General features: G+C 35.9%; 1 protein-coding gene across 1 annotated transcript in view; it reads right to left on the reverse strand.

The window, feature by feature from the left end:
* RFX3 (regulatory factor X3) overlaps positions 1–14,558 on the reverse strand; it is a 236,731-nt gene that overhangs the window by 62,490 nt on the left and 159,683 nt on the right. Inside the window, exons 6-7 of the mRNA XM_035029136.1 lie at positions 7,673–7,854; positions 3,912–4,031 (exon numbers count right to left, since the gene is read on the reverse strand). Coding sequence (XP_034885027.1) covers positions 3,912–4,031; positions 7,673–7,854 — 302 coding nt within the window. The remainder of the gene's footprint in view (positions 1–3,911; positions 4,032–7,672; positions 7,855–14,558) is intronic.

The following is a 14,558-nucleotide window of genomic DNA, read 5'->3' on the forward strand; positions in this document are numbered from 1 at the left end:
CAATAAGCCAAAGTTGTTACACTGTGTTAGACTAGATTCCAGTCGCTAGACTGATGATACTCAAAACTACCCGAGTACCTGGGTCTACTTGTCCCTCCACTGAATGTGCACCCACTTCTGTGTTGATTAACCCAAAAGCAAACGGAAGACCCTTGTCACCTTGTCACTCATATTTCCTCTTGCCAACTGTTCTACCTCACGATTGCCTATGAATCGAGTGGGCTCTAATCTGCTCCTTTAGTTTAGGTACATGGCTTGAGAATGGCTTCATCTTTTCAATTAAGCTAAACTCTGGGCTCTGTGACAACTGTTTTTTCAATCAGAAGCTGTTTCCATTTATTTCCAGACTCGTGGCTATGTTCCATATGGTGGTGTTGCTGGGAATCGGATTTGTAGACAAGTGGAAATTTCCTCTACTACCTATCAAATCTTCCAGTGAGATACCAAACGGAAAGGGGTTCTAATAACTATAAAGTTATATGGAACAACAATCATTAGTACTTCTCCAACTACTATGATTCCAAACTCCACAGAAAAATATACAAACTGAGCTGCAAAACTTCACTTCTACTTGATCAAATGATCACTGCATATACTTGAATTTTCATCCCGTAAGAACACATAAAACATGTAAATTTATACTGTGGAAGATGTGCACATATAGATGCATACACTAATGCTCGAGGCATTGAGACAATTTGAATATTCTAAAATATTAAATACAAGTAGCTGCTATAAAATATTTTAAACCTTTCACATGTCACTTATGTTTTAACAAGAATGGCAGGCTCTTCTTATGTGAAATTTAATATGTTCAATAGAATCACTTGAGTTTTATAAGCCATAAGACAAATGATACAATACTTTTCTTTTTCCATGGTTTTTCAACAAATACTCTTAACTCCGACATCCAGACTTAGGGAGAGAAACTCTCCCTCTTCTGTCCAAGTGTTTTTGCACAATGGGATAATTGGCTTCACTGAAGGCCTATTAATGTGGCCAGTTGGTAGAATCCTTCAGAGAGAAAACAGAAACCTCCCTCTGTCCTGCTAATCCCATGAGGGGCCTGTGAGGTCGACAACACTAACATTGCAGTCAGTTAGCAAGACACCATTCCAAGAGCAACTGTCCAGAATCCAAAACTTGTATCATTAAAGACAAAACAACAACAGCAACAAAAAGAAAATTTCAGTCCCACTGGCCCTTGAGCAAAATGTGTTTGAACTGCGCAGATCCACTTACATGCAAAATTTTTTCGATAAATACAATACAGTAAATGTATTTTCCTGATGATTTTCTTAGTAACATTTTCCTTTTCTAGCTTACTTTATTGTAAGAATATATATAACATACAAAATATGTGTTAATCGACTTTTTATTATTGGTAAGCCTTCTGGTCAACATTAAGCTATTAGTAGTTAAGTTTTTCGGGGAGTCAGAAGTTATACCCAGATTTTGGACTGTGAGGGGGCTCAGTGCCCCTAATTCCCTGTTGCTCAAAGGTCAACTGTACTTCTTTGGTTCTCTCACATCCTTATTTCACAGGAAAGCAAACACTATAAGGAACTAAGGTTGGTACAATTCATTAACATCACTGAGAATTTTATATCCCTTCTTAAATACATCCACATTATGTCTGATTCTCAAAGCAATTACAACTAGACTGAGAGGGAGAGTGTTCATGGCTTATTAACCTTTAGAGCTCTGGAATCTGTTTCATAAGGAGACCTTTCTAAGTCCTAGGTCTTGCTTCCCTAACCCAGGCCTTTTTTTTTTTTTTACAAAGAATGTTCCTTGAAGGCTCCCATTTCCACGAGAACTTGCTCGGATTCTTTGCAGGTAAATCACAGGGAGAGGTGAGTTTCAGCTGTCTTAAGTGCAATTTATCGAGCTTTTGTTCATATTTAAGTTTGAATATATGTTATTTTTGAATCGAACTTTGTTTTGGTCTCGACCTCACCATCAGCTCCACTGTGCAGCGCCGCAAGGCATGAGTGCAGAGAACACACCAGAAACTAAAGGCTCTAAGTGTTGCCGCCAACAGGTGGACAAGATAATCATAACCCAAAACAATAATAATTTATTACAATGCACACAAATTCCACCTATAAAGAACTGTTCTATGATTTATTTTATTGTATTTTTCCAAGGCCTTTTAATATATTTTAATGACTATACCTCAAAAAACTCAGAAGTTAGCAGTTAAAAAAATAAGATCGAGAACCTGTGAATCAAAAATCTAAAACCCCTGAGACAACCTTCATTTAACAGCCAATCCTGAATGGACGGACTCCAGTCTGGAACACTAGCACCAGAAATTATGATCGCATTAAACTATTTAACAAGCGTCTTTACCTCCGGTCTGCTCCCATGAAATAGGTCTTGTCCCAAATAAGTCATCTCTAAAAAAAAATCTGTAAGTTCCATTGTTTTGCTCCAAAGCCTTACACAGCCTCAAAGCTATGCTGCGCACAAAGAACAAACTTATTAGCTGCATATACAACCGAGTCCCCTAAGTATGTTTTCAATCTCATCTCCTGCCGAACGACTCAACCCTCTTCTCAGTTCTGCTCCTGCTGGGTCAGCCTCACCAACGCACACAGTACTTACCAAGGACATCCTGGACTTCATACCACCCTGGTGCTCTTGTTTGCCTGAGTCCCTCTGCCTGACCCTCCTCTTCCTGATACCTCTGAGTCCCCCTCAAACAGCACTTTCTCTAGGACACTTCTCAACTCTCCTGGGCTTAACTGAAAATTCCTCTGTATTTCAGTAGTTCCTGGATCAAAGCTTTACTTCAGCACTTCTCACACGGCATTACTTAAGAAAAAAGTTTCCCGTGCCTTCGCTTTCTAATTTCTTAACTCCTCAAAGTTAGAGACTGTGTCTTCTCTGGGCACACGGGGGTCTAGCAGGTGGCAGAGACACCATCAGTACTTGCTGACTAAGGAAGGGAAGGGCCACTGGGTGATAGATTCTTTCTCTGGCAGTGACTTGGAGCTAATGCTCCCGACTAAGCTAGTGTGGATGGGGAGGGGACCTGGCTAATCATCCCAGATCAATAAATTAGGAAGACTGAGGCAGATCATCTGATGACCTATGTACAGGTCTCCCTTCCCCTACTTAATTTGCATGCTCAATTGAAAAGAAAAATTATAACTACTATCATGGCTGAGCTATACTGGTAAAAAGAAAGGGATTTTTCATTTTATTTACTCTAAACTGTGATATAAGGCACATGAGACTAGAAGGCTATGTAACAGCACTGTGAGTTTGTGCAAATCATTTAACCTCTCTGGGACTTCACTGAAAAACAGAGCCATTAAGGCTTTGGTCATCACAAAGCTGAGGGGCCAGACTAGACTAAGGCATTTTTAATTCTAAGATCTATGATTCCATCCATCCATCCATCCATCCATCCATGAATGCTTGAGACCTCTTACAGCTCTAATATCTACAATTCTTTCTCTTTGAAAGTTGGATTCAAAGAAAATATAAGAAGTCTTGAACATGTTGCCAATACTCCTACCACATCAAGAAGAGTGACTGAGGGAGGTTGCCAATGGCAAGGAAGGAACTCACCAACACTGAAGCAAGTTTCTCCAGGTGGCATTTGCTTGGGTTTGCTCCTTACGTGTTGTGTTGGGTTTCCTTGGCTGCATAGTTTGGGATGTCACATTTTAACATACAAGGGGCCAAACAGGTTGTCTGATAAGTAATTTTAAAAAGATTTGGAAAACAGGGTGGATGAAATTCTACTAAATCATATTTGAGAACTGTCCATGGTAAGTAAATGCATGCAGACAACAGCCACATTCTTGCACACTTAGGTATTTGCTCTAGAAAAAAGGAGACTGCACATCTAAAGAAATACGTAGCTTGGACAGGTCAGGGATCATTCCAGAGTCTACCTTTGTTTCTGTTGCATGGGCTGCTGCCTCATAGCCATATACTGCATGTCTTCTTGCAGACGATTCAGAGGGGAATCTGGCTTGACACGAATCCCATAGTAATGGTACTTGGAGTTTCCTCTTCATAAAAGAACAACAAACATTAGAGACACAGAAAGTCAGTCAAACCAATATTAATCACATAGGATGTCCACTTAGCTACACACTGGGAAAGATTAGGTAAAAGAAGCATATTTATGTTATATATTTATGATCTGCCTGTTCTGGGTCACCTGTATATTTTTATGGCAGCTACATCTGAAGAATCAAAATAAGATTCTGAATCAGTTGGCTCAGGGCCCTGCAAAAAAATCTTTCCTTATAAACTTAAATATTAGTACGAGAGCCCACTGAGTCCATGTAAGTTACACTTTTCTTTTCAAATTTGTATTCTAAATTTAATTTAGAAGGGGTAATGGTGGAAAAAAGGTCAGGCCAATAAAAATGCATCAAGAGGATAAAGGGTTGCACACTAGATGGGAATTTATTATAAAGTGGTAGAAAAGAGAAAAGAAAAGAAATCTTGATTCTACTGTCTTGGATACGCTCTCCATTTCTGCAAGTTCTATTACTGCAGGGGTGATGAAGGTAACTTCACTGATACAGAATGTTGTGGTGAAGTCTATTACTTACTATTTTGAAACATAAAAGGAAGCAGGTATTTAATCTATTGATTTTGAAATCTATTTTATTAGTCTCTGTTCTAATGAATTCATATCGGTTTTGCAGGCTGAATAAGATGTGTCACAACAGACATGGGGAACTTTCTCTGTGAAAATGGCAAATCTCCACCTGGATAAAAATTGTCACAATTTCCCCATGTTCATGAGAAAGACCATGTTTGCTATTAGAAATGACAAAGTTTTGCTCTGAATGAAATTTGCAAATTCTTGCAAAAATAACATTTTAAATATGTAAATTTTTGCAAAGGGAAAATAGTTTTTCACAAGTCTATATATAGCAAGACATCAGCTGCTTTTTCCATTTTTTTCTTTCATTTACAAAAAGAAATGCAAGAAGAGTGTGGATTAAATATTTTATATAAAAATAGAACAGAATTTTACTTCCAAAATTAAAGAACATATATCAGATGAAGCCTATATATTCAAAGACATTAAAATCTTATTATATAAATAATATTGCTATTTTTTAAAAAAAGTAGGGCATTTAATATCTACCTTGTTTTGGTAAAATAAAACAGTATGAAAACTTAAGGCCTTCTACTTGCAGAGATTAGATCTTGTCTCCAAAATCCACTGCAGAACATAACAAAAAAACAAAACAAAAAAACACCAATTTGTAGTGTTTTCCCTTACAAACAGGAGAAGGGTAGGGAGTAGAGTGGGGTGGGAAGCAGGAGACATTCCCCAGGGGAGGTAGCCAATGACAGCTACAGAGTAAAATGGTGTCTCTCTTATGTAGACCAAAATAGATAAAGTGTCTAGTTTCTTCTCCATTTCCTACAAATGAGCATTTTCATTGGGTTGGTGGGGAGATGGTTGGGGGAGATCAGCCATGTTCCATGGTCTTCTTTGCTTAAACTTAATTTTCAGATGGATTCTAACAAAAGGAAACTTTTGATTTGCCTTTGTTTAGAAACATGGTGATTTTATTTATTGTTTCACTTAGCCCCATAAAGTTGAGAAAAGGTCTAGTTTTGGTTTGAATTAATTCACTAGGTTATTTTATTGATGAACAAGTAACAGTTCTGCATATAGTTCATCAAAAAGAAAGAAGAAAGAAAGAAAGAAAGAAAGAAAAAAGAAAAAGAGAAAGAAAGAAAGAAAAAGAGAAAGAAAGAAAGAAAGAATCTGAGTTAGTTTGCTTCATGGTTTATAATGCTGATTTTCTTCCTCTTCCCTGGGTTAGAAGTAGTAAATGAATGAGAAACCACTTTCCGTGATAGAATCTATGGTGCTTTACCCTCATCGTTGTCAGTGATTCTACATTAGAGTTCTGCTGTCTTCGTAACACAGCATTTGCTTAAACTTTCCCCATAGGGTTTCTTTTCTCCTTATTCTTCTAGGCTTTCCTTTCCATCTCTAATTGCAAACACTACATACAATTGTAAAAGGAATAGGAGACATAATTGTTACATAGTAAGGGGGAAAAAGAGAACATCAGAAAGTAAAAGCTGCAATATTGCAATATGTACTTATAGAGTATGGATTCCACTCATTCACAAACCCAAACAACCCCAATTTTGTCCCTTTCTATTTTAAAGATGTGTTTCAAGGTTTGAATGGAGCCTCAAAATAGGACCAATTGAAATCCCTCTCAGCAACAAAAGGAGCACAACAATACCACTATTAGAATGCTGAATAAAGCCCAGAGTCTCAAAATATTGGCACGGTATGCATAACTACTGAGCCTTTGGCGAGGGGATAGTAGGTTAGATCCCCAAATAATGATTTTTGTGGCTCTGGGGGGAAAAATATGAGAGAGACAAAGAGCTTTTTTCAAGGGACTGAAAGCTTTAGTTCCTCCACCCGTAATAGACAATCATATTCTCCAGTTTAAAGTATACTATCTTTTCAAGTACAGGTAGAAGAAAATATATTTATGAGAGAACTGAACCTCCAGCAACCTGAAGATACAATCATTTGAAATGCAACAGAAAGGAGTATTCACACTCTGAATACATACAGACCTCGTCAATGCCATAAATCTGAGACATCCCCCCCTTTTTTTTTAGCATACATTTACAATGAAGTCAATTACCAAGGGTCTCTTTGTTTCATTAACAATATTAAATACTCTTCACTAGAATACTAGGAAGCTGTGACTTAAAAACCAATGAGGGGTGTATCATCTAATGTTATATAGCGTAGCATCTTTATTTTTATACTTTTTAATATGGATTGCTGTAGGATTTAGGAAATCGAAAACATCCATATCCTTCTGCCCAGCTTCTTAAAATAATTATGTTATGATAATTTGTAAAAATTAGAGAAAGGCCCAAAATGAAACTCTACAGTTCCAAGTATTATGTTCATGATATTTTGATTAGTAAAAACACTCATATCTCTTTCCAAAGGAAAGAAATGAGAAACTAAGAATCTCTTTCACATTATTGGTTTCTGTGCAACAGAAGCATACTATATTTTTACTTCTACACATGTATGGTTTCACAGTCAAGAGTTTAAAAAAGGCTAATAAGAGGTTAAATAGGACCATGTCATTACTGAGGGCTTCAAACTCCCCAATTTTTCAAGTTCACCAAATGATTTTTAACTGATCTCCAGAAATGAAAAGAAAACCTCAGCTTTAATTTCTCACTCTATTCAAATAGAAGAGTTATTTATAAAGACATTTCAATGTAATTTTGCCAGAGTCAAGAGATACATAGTTTTCCATTGACTACATCCCTTACTCATCTCTAGTCTGATTATTTTTAAAAAGAGAAAATAGTGATATATATTAATTTTTAAGGCACCATGTGTAAATATTCCACTAACAGTTTGACTTGCTGATTTCTGGATGATGTGAGAATCAACTCTTCTCAAAGCTGTGCTCAGTTACATTTAAGACAGTGCATCGTTCTGGCTTCACAGTATTCCCTGGATAACAACCTCTTCATGGGAGACTGTATAAATTGAGCTATTTCCTTATTTTTTCTTTATATGTTATCCATAATCAAGCACTTTTGCTCCAACGATATATTGAACTGCTTTAGTTTGAAAGAGAGGGATTAGTTTGTGATCTTATTTTTTCGTACTAACCTAGTTCCCAATCTCCTGGTTCGTAATCCCATAAAAATTGACCTTATTAGTTTTCCAAAAGAAGCAGCATTGACTGGGTCCAGTTTGTGTTCCTGACAATGTCGTAGGTAGTGGTTGTACAACGTGCTTCTGGGAAGGCTCACTCCTTCTGCGGTCTCGTAATTGTCCAATAGCCACTGGAGCTAGTATAGATAAGACAGGGTAAACACAGAGAAACCAGATAATTTACCAAAATGTCCACAAGCCACTATAAATACAATACCCAGAAATACTTAGAAGATCTTCACCAAGCCTTGTAATACGGTAAACTGTTGTAATTCACAGGCTGGTATAATCTGACCTTGAAAACTCTGGGAAGTGTGCATTGCTGAACATAATTTATGACCTCAGACCATGTCCACTCCTTCAAACATTCAAGCACATGTAAAGAACACTAATATTCCCTGTATTGATTGCAATTTTGTAGACAAACACCTCTTTGGGGAATTCAGATAATCCCATTAACCGGTTGTAAATACAATTTATAATTGCTACAGTACAAGACATGTTTGTAAGCCTGGCAGCGTGGCACGTAATATGGCTTTAGTGTTAGTTTGTTTTAACACATGAACAGCAGGCTGCCTGGTATGAGTTTTTGTATTAAGTTTCTATTCATTTACACAGAATTTTAATTGACCTATCTAATTTACTCAAACAGGACAACAATGGTATTACCTACTGTGTCCAATTCTGTAAGCAGAAAGGAAAAAATCCAGTCATTTCTTCCCCAGAAGGAAAGAAATTCATTAGACACTGATTTAAAAAAAAAATTATGTAACTTTCGAAAAGCAATCTTTTATTACAATCATTGGAGTTTTGCTACCTCCCTGCTATGTTTCTTCATAATTTTGGAAGACACATTACAATGGTAGTTGGTAAAGCAACATTTTCTCGGTCTGTAGTTCACATTTTAAAGGTTTATGTTGTCCTGTATTTTTTAAAAATAATCTTTAAAGTATAGCAAGTGCAAAAAAATTTTAGAAAATATAATGTAGGTATGTATTACTGAATATCAACAGTAGGAAAATGAAATTATTAACTCGTTCATTCACTTATTTATAAAAGAGAAATGAAATAGATTTAAATGACTTTCTTAAGGTCACAGATTGTCTCAGAGCCTGATTGGGTTCCCAGCACACGTTTGCTGATTACTTGCATGCTGGTTGTTATTTCCGTAAAGCAGCAAATACTTCACATAACTTGTCTCAACAAAATTTCCATGCCATATATAAGAGGTGTGATAAAGAAGTGATATTTTTACATGCAATTTAAATTAAACTTAAGTCATGAGAGCCCAAGAATTCCTGGCGCATCAACTATGAGCCAGTCAACATGCTAGGCACCTAGTGATGTAGAAATGAATATGATCTCACTCCTGTCCTCTAGGAATTTAGGATCATATTCCAAAAAAGACAATACGGACACTCAAATATATTAAAGCATTTGCTTATATATTTTAAGATTCATGAACAAACTCAGAACCTGAACTCTCAGACTCTTAGTAAGAAAATTCATTTAAAATATTTTAGAATTATTGCCTTTAACTATGACAGCTGAATTGCCCAGAACCATTTTAATTTCAAATATTCCTACATGATGCTTATATTTAAGCATTAAACTTCATTTAATTAAACTTACGTCACTAAACTCATACTGATGTTGGCTCAGAAAATATGGGCACCAAGTCTACAAGTTAGGGCGGAGTACTTTTTTGTTTGTTTGTTTAAGTAGGCTCCACACCCAGTGTGGAGCCCAACAAGGGGCTTGAACTCACAAGCCTGAGATCAAGACCGGAGCTGAGATCAAGAGTGGGACGCTTAACCGACTGAGCACCCAGGCGCCCCTAGAGCAGAGTACTTCTACAAATAAAGTTCATGTTCTGGTCAGGGAGTCTTGAAGTTCTCCGTGAACACTTATGCATATGAATATGTGCGTTTAAACATACCCATTGCCTCTATAACATATACAACCCTCCCTTTTAAAAAGGTTATACAAAATAAACGTTCATTTACATAACGACAGAAAAATTAAAGGTCAAAAGAATTCTTTAGAGATGAATTATCTGTAACCTGACTGTCAGTAAAGGTGTTTTCCAGAGACATGGGATTTCTGAGTATTCTAAATAACACACAGAGTTAAGTTCACTTATCCATATTCATTGCATATAAAAGAGAGGGGAAAAAATGATTGAAAAATCCAGTTATTAAGGTTCAGATTAGTATTCTGCCTACCACAGTGGGTCAGGATGTCTCTAGCATTTCTTCATAAATTTTCAGATTCAGAGTCTGTAGATTATGAAGGCAACTGAAGTCGATGACACACAAAATATGGCCCTACAAACCTGCCTCGTACAATTCATCCACGTGCAGCAGTAAGATGAATGGCATCTGAAGGCATTGCTTCCTCACTTGAATGGTGTTGGGGAAGCTCTAGTGAACCATATCTCCCAGAAATGCTAGCTCTTTTTTTGTGAGCATATACTAGATGAAGCCTTCCACTGGTATTCTAAATATATAGAGAATCTAGAAATATAGGGCAGAGACTCTAGAAACATAGAAAGGAATATTCTCTGAGAAGTTCAGTTTCTTGAGATGAGGGAATATAAAGGAAACACCAAAAAAGAATCCTCAGAAAGGCAAACGTATAAAAAACTCTATATATTTTTGGGAAAACAGTATTTTGCAGCTGAACTAATGAAGTGTTCACATCCATAAGCATGGAACACACAACACGTGTAAGTCAAAAATACCAAAAATATGTTTGTATATATATTATCTTTGCTTCCTCATATAAGGCATACTGTCAAAGTCAAAGTAATATGATTTTTAACAAAAATAAATAAATAAAAATAAAATATCTCTTTCTTTGCTAATGAACAGAACACAGATCTACATAGGAAATGTTAATTGAAAGGATATTCTTTTTTCAGAAATGGAAAATGATTTTATAACATGAACTTTATAACCCAAAGTATGCAACTGGTAAAAATAGATCTGATGCAAAATACTTTCAATAAGCTATAAAGCAAATAAAAATACTTTGTTTAATGAGATACAAATAGAAAATTTCCGTAAACTGCCTCAAATGTTTACTAGTTTTCTTGCAATATTTAATTACTTAAATGTAAAGACAGGTATCTAAAAATGACAGTTTACTATTTTCTCGTGATAAAGAAATTGTCTTGTAGATTAAAAAAAACCTGAAAAGCAAATCTAATAATAAAATATTTGAAGGGTATGATCTTAAGATGTCTTTTATAAAAGTGAAAACTAGTGCAAATATTGAAGTTCAACAGAAAGTATTTTGAGTCCAAAGGTATGTTTACATATATAAAAGAGTTAATCAGACCATTCTTAATCAAAGAAAACTTTCCACAGAAATAGTGAGATAATGACAGCAAAGTTGTCTTAAAACACTTCGAAGCCTGGATAATATTACTCAAGCCCCAAATGAATAGAGAAAATGAAGTTTTTACTGGATTGGCTACGTGGTCCTCTGAAATGCTCAGCAAGTCAAAAAAATCTGGACTGACTACTTTGCAAACTTCTTTTATTGTATACAGTTTTATATTCTTTTTTTTTTTTAAAGATTTTATTTATTTGACGGAGAGAGACACAGAGAGAGAGGGAACACAAGCAGGGGGAGCGGGAGAGGGAGAAGCAGGCTTCCCGCCGAGCAGGGAGCCCGATGCGGGGCTCGATCCCAGAACCCTGGGATCATGACCTGGGCCGAAGGCAGACGCTTAACGACTGAGCCACCCAGGAGCCCCCAATTTTATATTCTTATAGACTCTTCATTTCCAAGCCAGTTCTTTAAAAAAAAATCTGAGTTTATTTGCAATATGTGTGTGTATGTACGTGTCTACAACATCAGTTGATTTGAAAAACTCTGAAAGAGTGGGTGTTCGGATGACCATAACTTTGACAGTAGCAAAGGTACATTTCATTCCCTGCCCCTTATTTGCAGGAGGAAGAACATTTATTCCTTGCCAGAAGGCTGGAGATCGCTTGGAAGAGCAGGAGACTGAGTGGAGGTAAAAAACCCTGAAGGCTGGAGGCTCCAGCTAGGAAACCTGGGGACAACTCTACCACCTAAGTGTAGTGCTCCTTAGCTCATTCTGTAAGTGGACATCGGTTTAGGAGCTATCGCTTAGATTCTGAGATTCAGCAGGGGATTATCATGTGCATTCTACATGCCAGTTATTTCACCTTCAAGTTTTGACACAGTGATGAAATTGTAAATCAGATATTTGAGTCTGAAACACAGTATATGAAAGGATTAATTTTGTTGTGAGAGAAACCTGGGCTAAGTGTAACCTAAAGGCATACACCTCTTGTGCTGCCCAAGGGAAGTTAAGGCTTGTTACAAGGTATAGTTTCCTTGGGTTTTGTTTTTAATAAAATCCCTTTGGACACTAAAATTCAATATCCTTAACATTTAGCAATTTGGAGCTAAACTATTACTGTTTCTTTTACTCTGTTATAAAATGCCATAAAATATTTGTTTACATCTATGGTTTTTAAAAGCCCATAAAATACCGTAGGAACTTTTAACCTTTATCTTTAAAACTTGATTATTCTACTAATGAACTAACACAAATTCATGTAAGGGTGGAAACCAAGATAATTGCATCTTTCAACCTTTGCATTTAATCTATATTAATCAGGGTAGATTAAGGAAGATGAACAGTTCCTATTTTTCCCAAAGGGAAATACTGATTGACAAATTAAAAAAAAATACATACTGCATTCCCCAATTAACATCTAAATGTAACATTTGGCATTTTTTCCCAGATGGATTATTATCCATTAGGATTCATTTGAAGTTCAGTTCACTGATGATATGCATTTTGACAGGTCTTATTTCTGTCATAACTTATATTTACAATACACCAAAGTCAAGGGAAAGTGAGTATAAAACAAGGGTTTGCTTTGAGCTGAATATATTTCAGTAGCTAAAATCAGCAAAAATCATAAAACAACAACTTGCTACATTGTAAAAGGTATAAAAAATAAATACCTAATGCTTTTTATATACTTTAGATGGAATTTCTTAAAAATGCACAAGTTCAAGAACATTATGTGGAAATTGGGAACAATTAGTTTAAGAACATTTCTGTGTTCAAATTTGCAATCTAAAATACCTCACACTGGATACAAAATAATCATTAAGTGCCAATTTATATTAATTACCATTGAGAAGGAGTATAAAATAAACTTAAGTCTGCAATGATAGTCTGTTTTAGGCAGATGATATACATCATTTAGCCCCAATGCATCTTCACATACAAAAGATTTGGAAATAAAAATATTTAAGTAAAAATTATTATACTAATAGAGTGAATTCTGTAAAGCTAAATCAAAAGTACCATTCTAAAATACAAGGAGATGAGTGATATCACCCCTGCCTATAATTTTTTTGAAGGATTAGATTATTTGGAGAGAAACAAAGTTGTCTATTCTTAAACTGAAGGTTGCCTGTGGGGCAGTGATTGAGTGATCATATACTCTTTCACTCAAATGGTATGCAGGGAGAAGGCCACTCTATGCCAACGATGTTCATAAACAAACCGTTAGAAGCATGCTTGATAACAAAACAACGCATGCATGAGTCCCCCAATAAATGTACACATGACAGGCAAAGGTACTGAGAATACTGAAGGTAAGATAAGGTCTGTTCCCTTCTATTACTTGTTTCTTAGGTTCATCCATTGAGCAAATATTTAGGAAACTTCTACCACGTACCAGGTACTGCTCTAGGTACCAAGGATGCATCAGTGGACAAAACATATAAAGTCCTTACTATCTTGGGACTTTAACTTGTCAGTATGTATTTACTGTCTGCCTGCATGGTGTTACTACTGAAATAATTGCCATTATGTGAATATTGACAATAATAGAAAAAAAACATGGCACTCAGTGTAATTATACTCAATTTCTGAGTGGGGCGCTATATACGGTATGAAACTGAGAAGTATATATACATTTCAACTTGGAGGATAATAGCAAGATAATGATAAAAACGGAGTAGCAGTACTAAGTACTCTTAAGGGTAAGAAAAGGGGACACAAAATTCAACACCCCACTTCACCCCACTCTGTCTTCTAATATGTAGAAAGAAAGGTGAAAAACAAAGTAATCATGTTGGATTCTACTGACAGGAGATTATTTATTTGGTTTAACCCTAATAAGAATTTTCTGAATTACTGTGAATAATCAAATGTCTAAAGGGAAAATAGGAAACCCATTCTATCCCATATTCCAAAATAGAATGACAACAGACTTTCTGCTCAAAAATCATGATTAAGATGCCACTTTTGAAACTACTAACTATAGGACACAAAGTATTAATCAGTTCTCCTAATTTTTTCCCTGCTGAAATCGATCCTCTGTAGTAACTGATAAGTCAGGGAAGTATCATCATAAGGTTGGATTCATGTCCACTTTAAAAAATCCCACAAACCTCAAATGAGTCTATATTATGTCCTATATAGTGAAGGATAAAGGTAACTTATGGTTTACTGACATTTAAGATATTAAGGATATTTTTTTTAAGAACTTCTCCACTAAAATTTTTCTTTACAGGTGAACATCACCAATTAAATCAACAGAATTTAAAATGCCCTTAGCAGGTGGTTATCAACTAGAACACATGCAGTAGCTTATTCCAGTTATTTGGCTTAATCTAACAAAAATTAGGAGCATCACTAACTTTCCACGGACAGAAAAACAACAGGATTCTTGTTATGTCTTCAGGGAGAAACCTGACTGGTCAGCAGAGACATGATCCTTCCTTTACTGTTTCTATACCGTCTGTAGAATCATTGGTATTTCTAAAGACTTGACCA

Source organism: Mirounga leonina, unplaced genomic scaffold (genome assembly GCF_011800145.1).
Source record: "Mirounga leonina isolate KUSES-001 unplaced genomic scaffold, KU_Mleo_1.0 Mir_224, whole genome shotgun sequence".
Taxonomy (NCBI): Eukaryota; Metazoa; Chordata; class Mammalia; order Carnivora; family Phocidae; genus Mirounga; species Mirounga leonina.